This window comes from Aedes aegypti, chromosome 2 (genome assembly GCF_002204515.2).
Source record: "Aedes aegypti strain LVP_AGWG chromosome 2, AaegL5.0 Primary Assembly, whole genome shotgun sequence".
Classification (NCBI taxonomy): domain Eukaryota; kingdom Metazoa; phylum Arthropoda; class Insecta; order Diptera; family Culicidae; genus Aedes; species Aedes aegypti.
In genome coordinates this window covers 47,608,826-47,621,774 of record NC_035108.1, presented here as the reverse complement: position 1 = coordinate 47,621,774, position 12,949 = coordinate 47,608,826, and the positions used below count along the sequence as shown (strand labels likewise).

At 38.8% G+C, this 12,949-nt stretch overlaps 1 protein-coding gene across 6 annotated transcripts in view; it reads right to left on the bottom strand.

Annotated features, from left to right (window-relative positions):
- The window catches only part of LOC5570536, a 640,253-nt gene that overhangs the window by 22,715 nt on the left and 604,589 nt on the right, over positions 1-12,949 (bottom strand). For all 6 annotated transcript variants that reach the window (XM_021840763.1, XM_021840764.1, XM_021840765.1 and 3 more), the window contains exons 6-7: positions 5,188-5,355; positions 4,913-5,111 (exon numbers count right to left, since the gene is read on the bottom strand). In XM_021840763.1, the coding sequence (XP_021696455.1) occupies positions 4,913-5,111; positions 5,188-5,355 (367 nt within the window). The remainder of the gene's footprint in view (positions 1-4,912; positions 5,112-5,187; positions 5,356-12,949) is intronic.

The following is a 12,949-nucleotide window of genomic DNA, read 5'->3' as shown; positions in this document are numbered from 1 at the left end:
CTTCCACCCCGGCGAAGCAAAAACTGATCTCGCTTGCTGGCCTTCTCAAATCGCACTGTTTGTAAACCGAAAAAATATCAAACTTATACTCCGGCGAAGTGAAAACTGAACCCGCTTGCTGGCCTCCTTGAAGCACGCTGCCCGAAAACCGAAAATAACAATAAGCTTCCACCCCGGCGAAGCGAAAGCCAAATCCGCTTGCTGGCCATCTCGAAGCGCACTGCTCGAAAACTGTAAAAATAAACAAACTTCCACTCCAGTGAAGCGAAAACTAAACCCACTTGCTGGCTTCCTCGAAGCACACTGCTCGAAAACCGAAAAATAAACAAACTTCCATTTCAGTGAAGTGAAAACTGAACCCGCTTGCTGGCCTTCTCAAAGCGCGCTGCTTAAAAGCCGAAAAGACAACAAACTTCAACACCGGTGTTTTGCTTGCTAAAACACTTCGATGTTTTAGCAAGCAAAAACTGAGCCCGCTGAACTTCCACTCCAGTTAAGCGAAACCGAGTCCGCTTGCTGGTTTTATCGAAGCCCACTGCCCAAAAACCGAAAAAAAACATCTCCACTCCGGCGAAAACCGAATCCGCTTGATGGCCTACTTGAAGCACACTGCTCGAAAACCAAAAATAAATAATAACGAACTTCCACTCCGGCGAAGCGAAAAATAGAATTGGTGAAAAAATCGCTGAAGAAGATCCTGGCAAAGCATTTTGGAAAATTTTCACTGCGATCCCTGTTTAGGTATTTCGATTCCAAATCCACTGCAAGCAGAAAGAAAATGGTGACTTTAGAGACCATTTTGGTTAAAAATGGACACTTCTCGCATAATCTGAGATAACGCCCTAAAAGCCATTGGTAACCACGTGTGTAGCTCGTTGTTTCTAAGCAAATGAATGAATAAGTATCCAAATCAACACCACTGGCAGGTAGAAAATAACCCTTTCTTCACCATAGAGTTGTTAAATAACGTGTAAATTCATTCAAATGTACAGAAAAAACGAGCTACACACATGGTTACCAATGGCTTTTAGGGCGAGATCATAAATTATGCGAGACTTTAGAGACCTTCCATTTAAAATAGTCACTTTTTAGAGGCTTGAATTAAAATAAAGACTTGCTACCAGTCCGGGATCGAAAAAAAGCTTGAGAAATTCTTAAAGTGATTTCTCTAGATATTCTGGAATGCAGTCTAGGGATTTCCCTCAAAATTCCACGAGATATTTCTCATTTGGATCTTTCAGGAGTTGCTAGAAAATCCGTCAACGATTATCCAAGCGATTTGCTCCAGGAAAAAACAACAAACTCCGGCGAAGTGAAAACTGAACCCACTGGCTGGCCTACTCAAAGCGCACTGCTCGAAAATCGAAAATAATAACGAACTTTCACTCCGGCGAAGCAAAAAATGGAATTGGTGAAAAAATCGCTGAAGAAGATCCTGGCAAAGCATTTTGGAAAATTTTCAGAGCAATCCCTGTTTAGGTGTTTCGAATCCAAATCCGCTGCAAGGAGAAGGAAAATAGTGACTTTTGAGACCATTTTAGTTAAAAATAGAGACATTTATTTAAAATAGTCACTTTTTAGAGGCTTGAATTTAAAAAGAGACTTGTTAACAGTCCAGGATCGAAAAAAAAGCTTGAGAAATCCTTAAGTGATTTCTCTAGATATTCTGGAATGCAGTCCAGGGGTTTCGCCCAAAATTCCACGAGATATTTCTCAACTGGATCTTTAAGGAGTTGCTAGAAAATCCGTCAACGATTATCCAAGCGATTTGCTCCAGGAAAAACAACAAACTTCCACACCGGTGAAGCGAAAACTGAATCTGCTGGATGGCCGACTCGAAGCGCACTGCTCGAAAACCGAAAATAATAACGAACTTCCACTCCGGCGAAGCGAAAAATGGAATTGATGAAAAAATCGTTGAAGTAGATCCTGGCAAAGCATTTTGGAAAATTTTCAGAGCAATCCCTGTTTAGGTATTTCGATTGCAAATCCGCTGCAAGGAGAAGAAAAATAGTGACTTTAGAGACCATTTTAGTTAAAAATAAAGACTTTAGAGAACCTCCATTTAAAATAGTCACTATGCTACCAGTTTGGGATCGAAAAAATAGCTTGATGAATGCTTAAAGCGATTTCTCTAGATATTCTGGAATGCAGTGCAGGGATTTCTCCAGAAATTCCACAAGATATTCCTCAACTGGATCCTAGGAAATCCGTCTACGATTGTCCAAGCGACTTGCTCCAGGGAGTCCTTCAGCAGTCCAACGCTACTATCTGCAGTGATTTACACAGGGAAAACTCTGAAAACTTTGCAAGGAATCATCTCAAGATTTCCCCCAAAGAAATCTATTACCAATTTCTTCAGTTTTGACCTTAGAAGATCTTCCGAAGTTCCTTAAGAAATTTCTCTAAGAATTTGTCCAGAATTTCATTCAGGGACTACCGCTGCAGTGCTTTCAAACATTTCTCTAGTAATTTCTTCAATGAAATCTCCATGGATTCTTCAAAATTTCATATAAGATTATACGGCAGCAAAATCGATTTCTTCAGGAATTCGACACGATGTTTTTCAAGGAATTCTTTCAGAAAATTTTGCAGTAAATCAAGAACATTCTCCAAGAATTCCACAACAGTCCAGCAATTCTTCCAGATATCCTTGCAAGAGTTCAAAAGATTCTATGTAAGTTTCATTAGATTATTTTTGGGAATTTTTCCAATAATTTCTGAAAAGTTTCCTAGGAAATATCGTTAATAAATCATGGGAATTCTTTGGAATTTCAAAGATATTTTAGGAAGAATCTGTGTGAAAAATTCAAACGGTATCCTTAGAGAAATTTCGTTCGAGAAAGGTAAAAAAATCTTGTCCGAATGGGTCAAGAAATTTTCTACAGAGTGCTCCATCTAAAATTACATTTCTTTTCAACTGCATACTGTGATAAATGAAAAGTGATTTACTTTGGCATTTCTGGTAAGTCTTTTCATCAGCAATTCAGTTTTTGAATTTAAAAAAAATCCTTAATGACAATTTTGTGTTTAGAAATTTTTTCAACAATTTCTGAAAAGTTTCCTGAGAAATTCCCCGGAAACATCTTGGGAATTCATTGAATTTTTCACAGAATTTCTAAAGGAGTTCGAAAACAAATCTTAAGAAGAATCTGTGTGAAAAATTATAACGGTACCCTTAAAGAAATTTTTATTTTAAGCTAAGTATGCTGTTTTGTACGAGAAGAGTAAAAAAAAATCTTGTCCGAATGGGTCGAGACATTTTCTATAGAGTGTTCCATCTGAAATGAAATTTCTTTTTCATTGCGTACTGCAATAAAAGAAAACTAATTTTCATGAGAATTTGGCAAGTTCAAGTAGTTGCCCACGCATCGAAATAGGCGATTACTTTTCTTTTCAACAGCAATTCAGCTTAAATCATAAAACATCCTGAATGACAATTTCCTGCTAAATCAGATCAGGATGGTAACCTTATTCATGATGGGCGTCCGTGTCCAATGCGGTCACGTGTGATCCCAGCCCGTAGTAGCTATATGATGCAACGGGAAGGGATTTGGGCGTTGGGTTCCCGGTTCTCAGAGAATGGAACCATATTTCACATATTTCCGATCATGGCCCTGTTGCGAAGAACAAAAGCACGGAAGGTCAACCGCGAGAGGTGAACTGCTCTGCCTGTTCGTAGTTATAACGATAATCGCTACCGCACCGATTGTCATGAAAATCCCATCATCGGCGAAAATTGATACCGATGATGACGGGCAGCTGCGATCTGGGAAAATCGGTATAGAGAGAAGGCAACTGCGCATCCCTAGGTGTGGGAACTGATCCGAGAGTTTAACGGTGTTCTGGATGCTTACTAGCTAGATTGTTAGAGCATCGATTCCGGAGGTTTGGCTAACACACTAAAATCGACACTTTTTTCCATATTTATGCCAAAATTCTTGAGTTTGTCCTAACTGTTTCAAATTTCATTGATTCAATGGAAATGAGGGACTCACTCTTTGTATATGTAAACGAGGTTGTGAAAAATTCACGGATATTTTTGGTTCTTGAAGAACTCCATCGAATCAGAGGATCTTAGGTTCTACAAGAGGAAGATCCCCGAAGAAGAAGCCCACAAAAGGAAACCGAATGAGATGCGGACGGAGATGGAAGAGAGCCCGAAGCGGGTTAAACAGCAAGAAGACGTGGCGAAAAGTGTTGAAGCGGGAAACTCCAAGAAGCAAGAGCAAAAGTTGATGAAGCCGGAGAAGGTGAAGCCAGGAGAAGAGCTCGAGAAGAAAGAGTCGAGAAAAGCAAAGCCTGGAAAAGTGGATCCGATTGTTGAGAGTACGCGTGATTCTAGAGGAGCCTACGCCGAAAGTTGCTCAGAAGCTCTCTGAGCTCCGCCGGAAAGTATTTTGATCGCCGTTCTGGCATCCAGGAGTTCCCAAGTCGGTCCAGAAGAGACACAGTGAGACGATGCGGAAAACAGTCGAGCAAGAGTCGAAAAGTGCAACAACAACCGATAAAGAAGAGGAAGAGTCGTCCGTGGAAGATGTAGGAAACTGCGACGATGAAGGAGAGAGCTCAGAAGAGGAGGAAACCCCCCCATGTAAGTGAAGTGGAGAGTTCGGAGATGTACGAAGACGATGAGAAGGTGAAGAACTGGCGTCGGAAACATGACGAAACCGAACGAAGTCGAGTTGAAAACGTTTTCTGGCAATCTGGAAGAATGGCTGATGTCAGCAGCTATGAGACGGCGACGAAGGCGTTCTGCTTTTCCGACTTAGTTTTGAATTTAAGTTTTGTAGAAAAAATCCATTGAATTATGTAACAACAATCAATTTCCGAAGATTTTGTTGACGCATTCCACAGATCCGTAGAAAGTTTCCAATACCGTAGATCTAGCATCACTGAATGCATTGCTTACCTGGAGGTAGTTTGCTCTTGAGCATATCCATGGCCACCACGTTGATGATCAGCACCCAGATCGGGCAGTCCAGGATGTCGTTTTCCGATTTGACGAACGCGATCGCTGAGAGGCACTGGGTCTCGAGCCGGCGGCGATCCGGATAGGCACGCCGCAGCTCCCGATTGACGTTTGACTGGAACTTTTTCATATCGAATAACTGGGGGGAAGAAATGGAAGCAATACCATTGAAATTCTCGTTTCGATAGATTCTCCGAGCTACGATCGATACTTACCTTAACTATCTTTTCACTCTCGATGGCCTGTCCGGGAAGCTTCAGAATGTCCGCTCCGATGGCTGTTTCTTCGTTTGGCTGGTTGGCTGTGCTTTTGACGTAGACACTGCTCTTTGAGTAGCGACGGATGAGAATGTTACCGGCGTCGTCCATTTTGATTTTGACTCCCTGTAACGATAGGATACAGAGATTAGTGATCGTAGCATCTTCTGGAAAGCCTTGGGCGCGTACCAAATGGCAACAGTCAATTTATTTGTACACTTCATGATCAGGTTCCTTAATCATGATTTACAAGTCATGAAACTCATCAATTGGTTGGGTCATGATATCATAATTTCTGAATTCATAATCATAATTCTTTGCAAGCGTTACATCCATCATTCGTACCGATCACCCATGATCAAACACGACGAAGAGGTTTTGTGGTAGAGTACGTGGCTCTCGAAAAGATGGTTCTTGGTTCGAATCCCGTTCTGGCTTTGTTTGTTGTTTATTTTATGTTCATCATAAATGGATGCGAGAGTATTGATTCTTTGCATTTGATTCATGATTCTGAGCAACCGGCAACAAAAACATAACGGGTGTGTTGCGTTACGGTAATCTGGATTAGGATATCATGAGTCCAAATCATGGTGTATTCTCATAAGATGGAAACACACTGAATCATAATTTTGAAATTATGATTTCTGCCCGTGCTTGATTATTTTTACCCTGAAATTTGCACCACGGTCTTGCCGCAAGATAAATTGAATCATCCGATGCGCTTAGTCCACGCTAGTTATTTGGGAAGCATTTAGCGTCGCATGAGGCGCAAGCCACAGTAATTAACACCCGAAAACGGAATGTGGCAGTTAACAACATCTAGTAGGTAGGTACGTGTGTCAGTTGCCTAATCCGGATGATAGATCTCCAAAAGTGCGCTAATCGAAGCAAGCCGACAAGCATGCATTTGGCAATATCCACCGGCGCGGTGAATGGAGAGCGCGGTCTACTCTGATGATAATGATGATGATCTACTACGGTGCTGCTTGCGAATTGTTTTCGCATGCCGCCGTTCAACCTTCATTCGTTCGAACGAATAAATCAACCCCATCAAGTAGGCGATGAGCAATGTTTACTGACTGACAGTCCAGTCCGAACTGCGATGCTCTAAAAAACCGTGCAAAATGACTGCTCGTCCATCATGTGCCGAAGTGGATACGACGGAGCCCAGCTAATGATGATTCCGTTGATTTCTGTAGCAAGCACGGAAATCGAAGTCATTACCGGTGGACAAAACGTGCCGAAAAATCGCGCCGCTTCAACAGCGTTGCTTGACGCATCCAGAAACACGAGCCAAGTGCATTACGACCATTACGACGATCGTCGTCGTTTACTCACTGGCTCTTGTCAAGGACATCAATTGATATTTAGAAAAAAGATATTCAAATAGCGACGCTGTGCAGTCGCAGTAGGTTAGAACAGCGATTGCGAGCAAGGGTCTCTTCTCCTCGAGAGGTTCTGGTCGAGAGTTGAGAATGGGGAATGGGAGTGGGAGTCGCGTGTGGCGCTCGGTTACTGAGATGACATTCGTGCATGAATTCAGCACTGGTCGAGGACGTGAGAACTGAGAAATGTTATTTATAGCAGAGTAGTTCAGAAACAAAAGTTTCTCTGGGTGATCGGTGGAAGATGTTCGATGGGTATAAGATTGGAAGTGATTTCAACCATTTCTATCGGAGAAACGCGAATAAAATTGTACAATTGCATCCTATCATTTTCAATGGACTTATTTTGTTTTACTCAAAGAGAACCATCCTGGCATATCCTGTCCTGTTAATCAAAAATTTGTAAAGCAGGAAATTCAAAAATTTCTTTAGGAGCGCTAGCCTCAGTTCGTGAGGTAAAACGTTCTTGTTTTAGCGCATTTGCCCAAATGGACATGCGGTGTACTTCATTCGTATGGGATATAACATTGTGTGGTTTCATCGAACGCGATTGTTCTTTTCTTCTTGCGCGATTTTGGAAACCTTACAAAAGCCGAATGGTGTATCATATCAAGCACATGGCGTGTTTGCTGGTATTAGGGTAGAATCACCAGTTTTGGCTATATCGCCAGTCGGAGCTGGATTACACATAGTTTCATTTACATGGATAATCAGAATGCAACATTTCATGTTTAGCAGACCAGTTGCGCGTCATAGAGTTACATCAAAGATGTTTAGAAGGGAAAAAGAATCTCCTTCCAGAAGTATGTTTACACAAACAGTCAATCAAGTCCTTGTTTGTCATAAAGACCCAATAAATGGGAAGAAGATCCTGCTCTTTTTACACGAAATGTTAGCGATAGTTTCACTTTTCCTATCCATCTCGCTTCAATCGGGTGCCCTGATGGTTCCACCCAACCCACAATGCATTTAATATTGGAAATATAATCCAATAATATAACCCATCATGAAACGATCTCATCGGTTTTTTTTTATCCTTGTGAAGTATTTTGAAGCTGGTTGTCATAACGATGTCGCCGAACTATTTGACCGTTAACTATAAATTATCCGCTTGCTGGCCTTCTCGAAGCGCACTGCCCGAAAACCGAAAAAAAAAACAAACTTCCACTCCGTCGATGCGAAAATCAAATCCATTTGCCGGTCTTCTCGATGCGCACTGCCCGAAAAGTCAAGACCAGCGCCGCACTGGTGATTCAATAATCAACTAATACGAAACATTCTCCTGGCCACCAGATGTTGAAGTCTCGTATAACTTATGATCTCGCCCTAAAAGCCATTGGTAACCATGAGTGTTGCTCGTTGTTTCTGAGCATTTGAATGGATCTACACGTTATTTAACAACTCTATCGTGAAGGAAGGATCTTTCTCTACCTGCCAGTGGTATTGGTTTGGATGCTTATTCATTTATTTGCTCTGAAATAACGAACTACACACGAGGTTACCAATGGCTTTTAGGGCGTTATCTCAGTTTATGCGAGAAGTGTTCTGTTGGAGAGCAGGTACAGATTGATATTTACGCTTAAAAAAAGGTACACAGCTCACACGAAGTTGTCCGACATTGCCAATCGTCTCTGAATGCCACAAAATATAAGAAAAAGAAACCAGCACAAGAGCAATTGTTTAGCATGTGTAATAATTACACAAATTTTTAGTTGGTCCAGTACAGCCTAATTTTGTGTAATTCGTACTTAATTCTGTGTAACTTTTTAAAGGCGTGTTTGTTTTTAATTTCTCTTTATCATTGTTTTTCAATTGTACGATGATTTGAATGTAGCCGAAAAAAATAGGTGCTTTTCACTCAACAGATGGCCGTAGCACTTGAATGACGTATCGTCGGCAAAATATTTGGCAAAATAAAGAGTCGATCATGTTTAAACCATCTTTGGTTTACTCCTCGGAATTAATTCAAAAAATAAGAGAAACAATTCATTTTCTAAATAATATCAACTCCCATGTGTCTAATTTGGCCAGGGTATTTCTAAATTTGACACTATTATAAGAAATGTGATTGACAAATTTTCAATGCAAAAATAAGTTTCTTCTTAGTTCCAATATTTTCCATACATAATATGGACTAAAAGCTTTCATTTGACGTATTTGGAAGGGCTTTAAAAATACTTGCTTTTCGGTTGGCCAAACAATTCCCTAAAACTTTCGAAGAAATTACATTTTGTAAGATAAAACTAAGATAAAGTAATTGAGTAAAAAAAAACAAATTCAAAGTTTTTGACTACAATTTCTAAAGAAATCTTTTGGACAACTCCTGGAGAAGTTCAAAAGAAATTTTCTAGCGAAATCCTTCACAAAATTACTTGTTGAAAATTTGTTGTAATTCCTAATGATGTTCCTTGAAACATTCGGAATAATTAGGTGATAAATTACCTGACAGGGTTTACAGAAAATCGAAATGAAATAAAATCGTTCAACAATTTTCAGGTAAAACTGCTGCAGAAAGGAAACTCCGCTGAAAGAAAGTTCAAAGGAGCACACTTGGACTGCTATATGAACTTTTGAAAAACTTTCTAGATCATTTGGTCGGCGTTAAGTCAGAGGGGACCAAGTACAAAACTTGGGAAAATTGAACTATTCTCTCATAAGATGCAAAATTACCTTACCTCCGTTTCACTTTGACCAGATTTGATGAATGCTGTAAACTGCGAGAGATATTTAACAAATTTACTTTGGGTGATCAATAAAAATCGATAAAAGTGTGCAGTCAGAGTGGACCAAGTGCTTATTACCATAACAGCGAAATGGTCAACGCACTGAGGAATGCGAGGAAATGAAAAACAATTCGAGACATTTGTCAGATTTTTCGACATCGAATGATTCTTCTACTCATCCATCAATAGAAATCCATAAATATTACTTAATTCGATGAATTTGATTTTGACTTTTAACCATTTACCATATTTGGATGGGTGGTCAGAAATTTCAATTGTTTCTGTGCAGTCAGAGTGGACCGAGTGTTGAAAAGCAATAAATCGATTGATTATTGCATTTTTTGAGTCAATTTCAGAGTCCGATAGAAGTTTATGGAAGATCTATGCAGCCCATAACTGCAAAACAGTCACATTCGACATTTTTGACAAAATGGAGTTAATACCATGGAGAGTCATCAAATGATAAATACATTTGATCAACTTACTGAAATCTGTGAGATTGTTCTAGAAAACTCGAAAAAAATACCAAGTTGTTTTGTCACATTGGTAATTATAACCGCATAACAGTCACATTGAGATTATAAATGAGCCTCGTAATGTAATAGCAATGAAATTTCTATCAGAATTATTTTCTGACTATTCACCTAGTATGCAATATGAGTTGTACAAAATATCAGCCTCAAATAAGCACTTTAGAGTTCCTGGTATTTTTTAGAAAATTTAGTTTCCTCTCATACTGCCATAAAATGCACACTTGGTATTCAATTTACTCAATGCCTACTTTTGTCGAATGTTACAAACATGCAGTTATGGGCAGTATGGTGTATGTATGGAATGCCCTAGAACCCGTTTATTGGACTAGTATATTTTGGACGGTACTCAAGATTTTCACTTGGTCCACTCTGACTGAACGCATATTTGAATATTTCTGGTCTTCATTGCCCTGACTCTGCAAAACCTTACCCAGACAACCAGAAGTCGCATCAAATTTCACTTAATAACTCGTTTATTCGTACACATTACATCAAACCCGCTAAACACGGTGGATGAAATTCGTCAGATTGATAAGTTTCCTCGCATAAAACGCTTTTTTCTGAGTACATTTGTACATTTTGTTTCGTTCCGTACACTCGTACAAAGTAAGTCGAATCAATTCGTAGCAGCTGTCAAATCAACATTTGTTATCATAAGTTTAGTCGCATAAGAACACAGGTTGTATGCTATTGTATGCTATTGTATGCTATTATTCATCACATAATATATGCACGTATATCGCCTCCACTTTTGTACGTAGAAGGCCTTTTCGCGACATCTTATAAGTGAAATGTTGCACGCACAAAGCCTCCAAGTGATTTCGTTATGCGTACATTTTGGTTGTCTGCTTTTGGTATTGAAGATATGGATTATTGAAGGATTTACGATTCTGGTGTTGAAGGGTCTTGATAACCTGTTCATCTTAGAGATATGCACCCAGTTTGCCCATGCAAGCATTAAATGATCGTTATTTTTCTAGAAATTGTTCAGTCAGAGTGAACCAATTCACTGAACGGTGGTCTTTAGTTCAGTCAGAGTGGACCAAGTACACATAGTCCATCAAAATATCGTTCTATCAGAAGTTTTCATTATGATTATTCATGATTATCACTTCACATTATATTGTTTGAAAGTAGCACAAAGATGTATAGAAATATTGAACCAAAATTTGAACGAGTTAAAAAATTACAGAGCGTTAGACTTTAAACTCATTTTTCTCAAAATATAAAAAAATGTCACTTGGTCCACTCTGACTTAACGCCGACCATTTGTGCGGGAAATTTCTGATGAAATTGTGAAAAGTTTTGTGAAGTAATCATCGATTCGCATAATCCACATTGTGATTATTACTGAATAAGATATAAAAAGTGTTATAAAAAGCAAAATATGTTGATAAATCGGTTCCGGGTCATTTGGTCGAATGCTGTTTGGCCGAAAGCCATTTGGCCTAAAAAAACATTGATGGCAAACTACAGATAGCATGTCAAAAACAAGATTTGAAGCTCATTTCTCGTTCAGGATGATACGAGCCATACGTACTGAATGAAACCGTGTAGAGTGCGACTGAGAGTCTCCTGGGAAAATGAATGAAAGAATCATCCCTGGCTATCTTTATGCACGTTTGCGGATAGAACCCATGATTATTTAAACATTATCAATTGAAAGAATAGCACATCGTTTAAAGAAGGTAAAATCACTTATGAGAAGATAAGAACTCATAATACCAATCATGTCACATTTTTACTCGAAAAAAAAGTATGTTTAAAAGAAGGAAAAATATACAACTAAGTATCATCGAGTGCGAAACAGTTCGATTTAAAAGAACAGCTTTTGATTACAAGAAGAAATAACCTATGATGGAAATAAAAGTATCTATATCGCAAACGGCTAACATCCCTGTATATATGATCAAATTAAAATATTAGTTGCTTTGACACTAATAATTATAAGTGTGTAACTCGAAATAACCGCCCTACGTTCAATAAAGTGAGTATATTTGTTTTTTTTCTTGTGTCGTACTTACGAACCGTACTTTATCATTGTTGGCATCCCAAATAATTGTTAATCACCGACGAATCATTGGTAATATATGTCACTGAGAAATTCTGGGTATGTAAATTCTAAATATCCGGAAACCAGCTTTCTAAGGGCGCTAAAGCTCACTGTCTAATTCATTTGACAGTTGATCGATAGATTTGACATAAGCCTAATGTCCGATCGTTTGTTCCCTTACAGAAATGATTTTAGCGATATAGTTTGCTCGGAGACGTTAAGGCGCAAGAGAAAATGGCACAAAAGTCAGAACTAAAAAAGCAGTTTTCTCCTTTGAAAACAACAAATTGATGAAAATAAAAACACACAGCCTTTTTATTTGGCAAATAAAAGAGCTGTGTGTTTTCATTTTCTTTGATTTGTCTATTTAAAAAGAGAAAACTGTTTTTTCATTTTTGACTTTTGCACCATTTTTACTTTGGCCTTAAGATGTAAAAACTTTTGTAATCATCTACCTAGCAGTGGGATTTAGATAGGCATTTTGTGTCTCAGGTAATGTTTTAGAAGCAGCAATTTGAAGCAACTTTGTCGAAGACACGAATCTCTTTCTATCTCCAATACCTTTTGAGATGTATGACGTTGTATTTCAATGATGTATTTAAATTTTATTTTTCATCATTATTTTTTCTGAGATTTTTAATATTTTTTAGTATTTTCTACAAAGTTGTGAGTTAAATTAAAAGTTGTGATCAAAAATGGTTTCAGACAAGTTTTTCCATATAGTTTTGCGCACATTCTGTGGGCCTCGTGGCCATGCGGTTAGTGTCGTCAGGCATTTAAGCTCATCGTGTTATGCGGTTCGATTCCCGCTACAGCCATTGAAACTTTTCGTCAGGAATGTTTTTCAGTTTTGTCACTGGAGCATGCTTATCTGCTGTCTAGTGTTAAGTTACAGTCTGTGCAGCTAAATGGCTGAAGACGGTGTCCGTGTCTATTTTTAAATTATTACTCTTTTACACGTCTTTTTTAACATTTTCAATGTCGTTAACCAAGCCTTTAAATATCTTTTTTTTGCTGCGCATTACC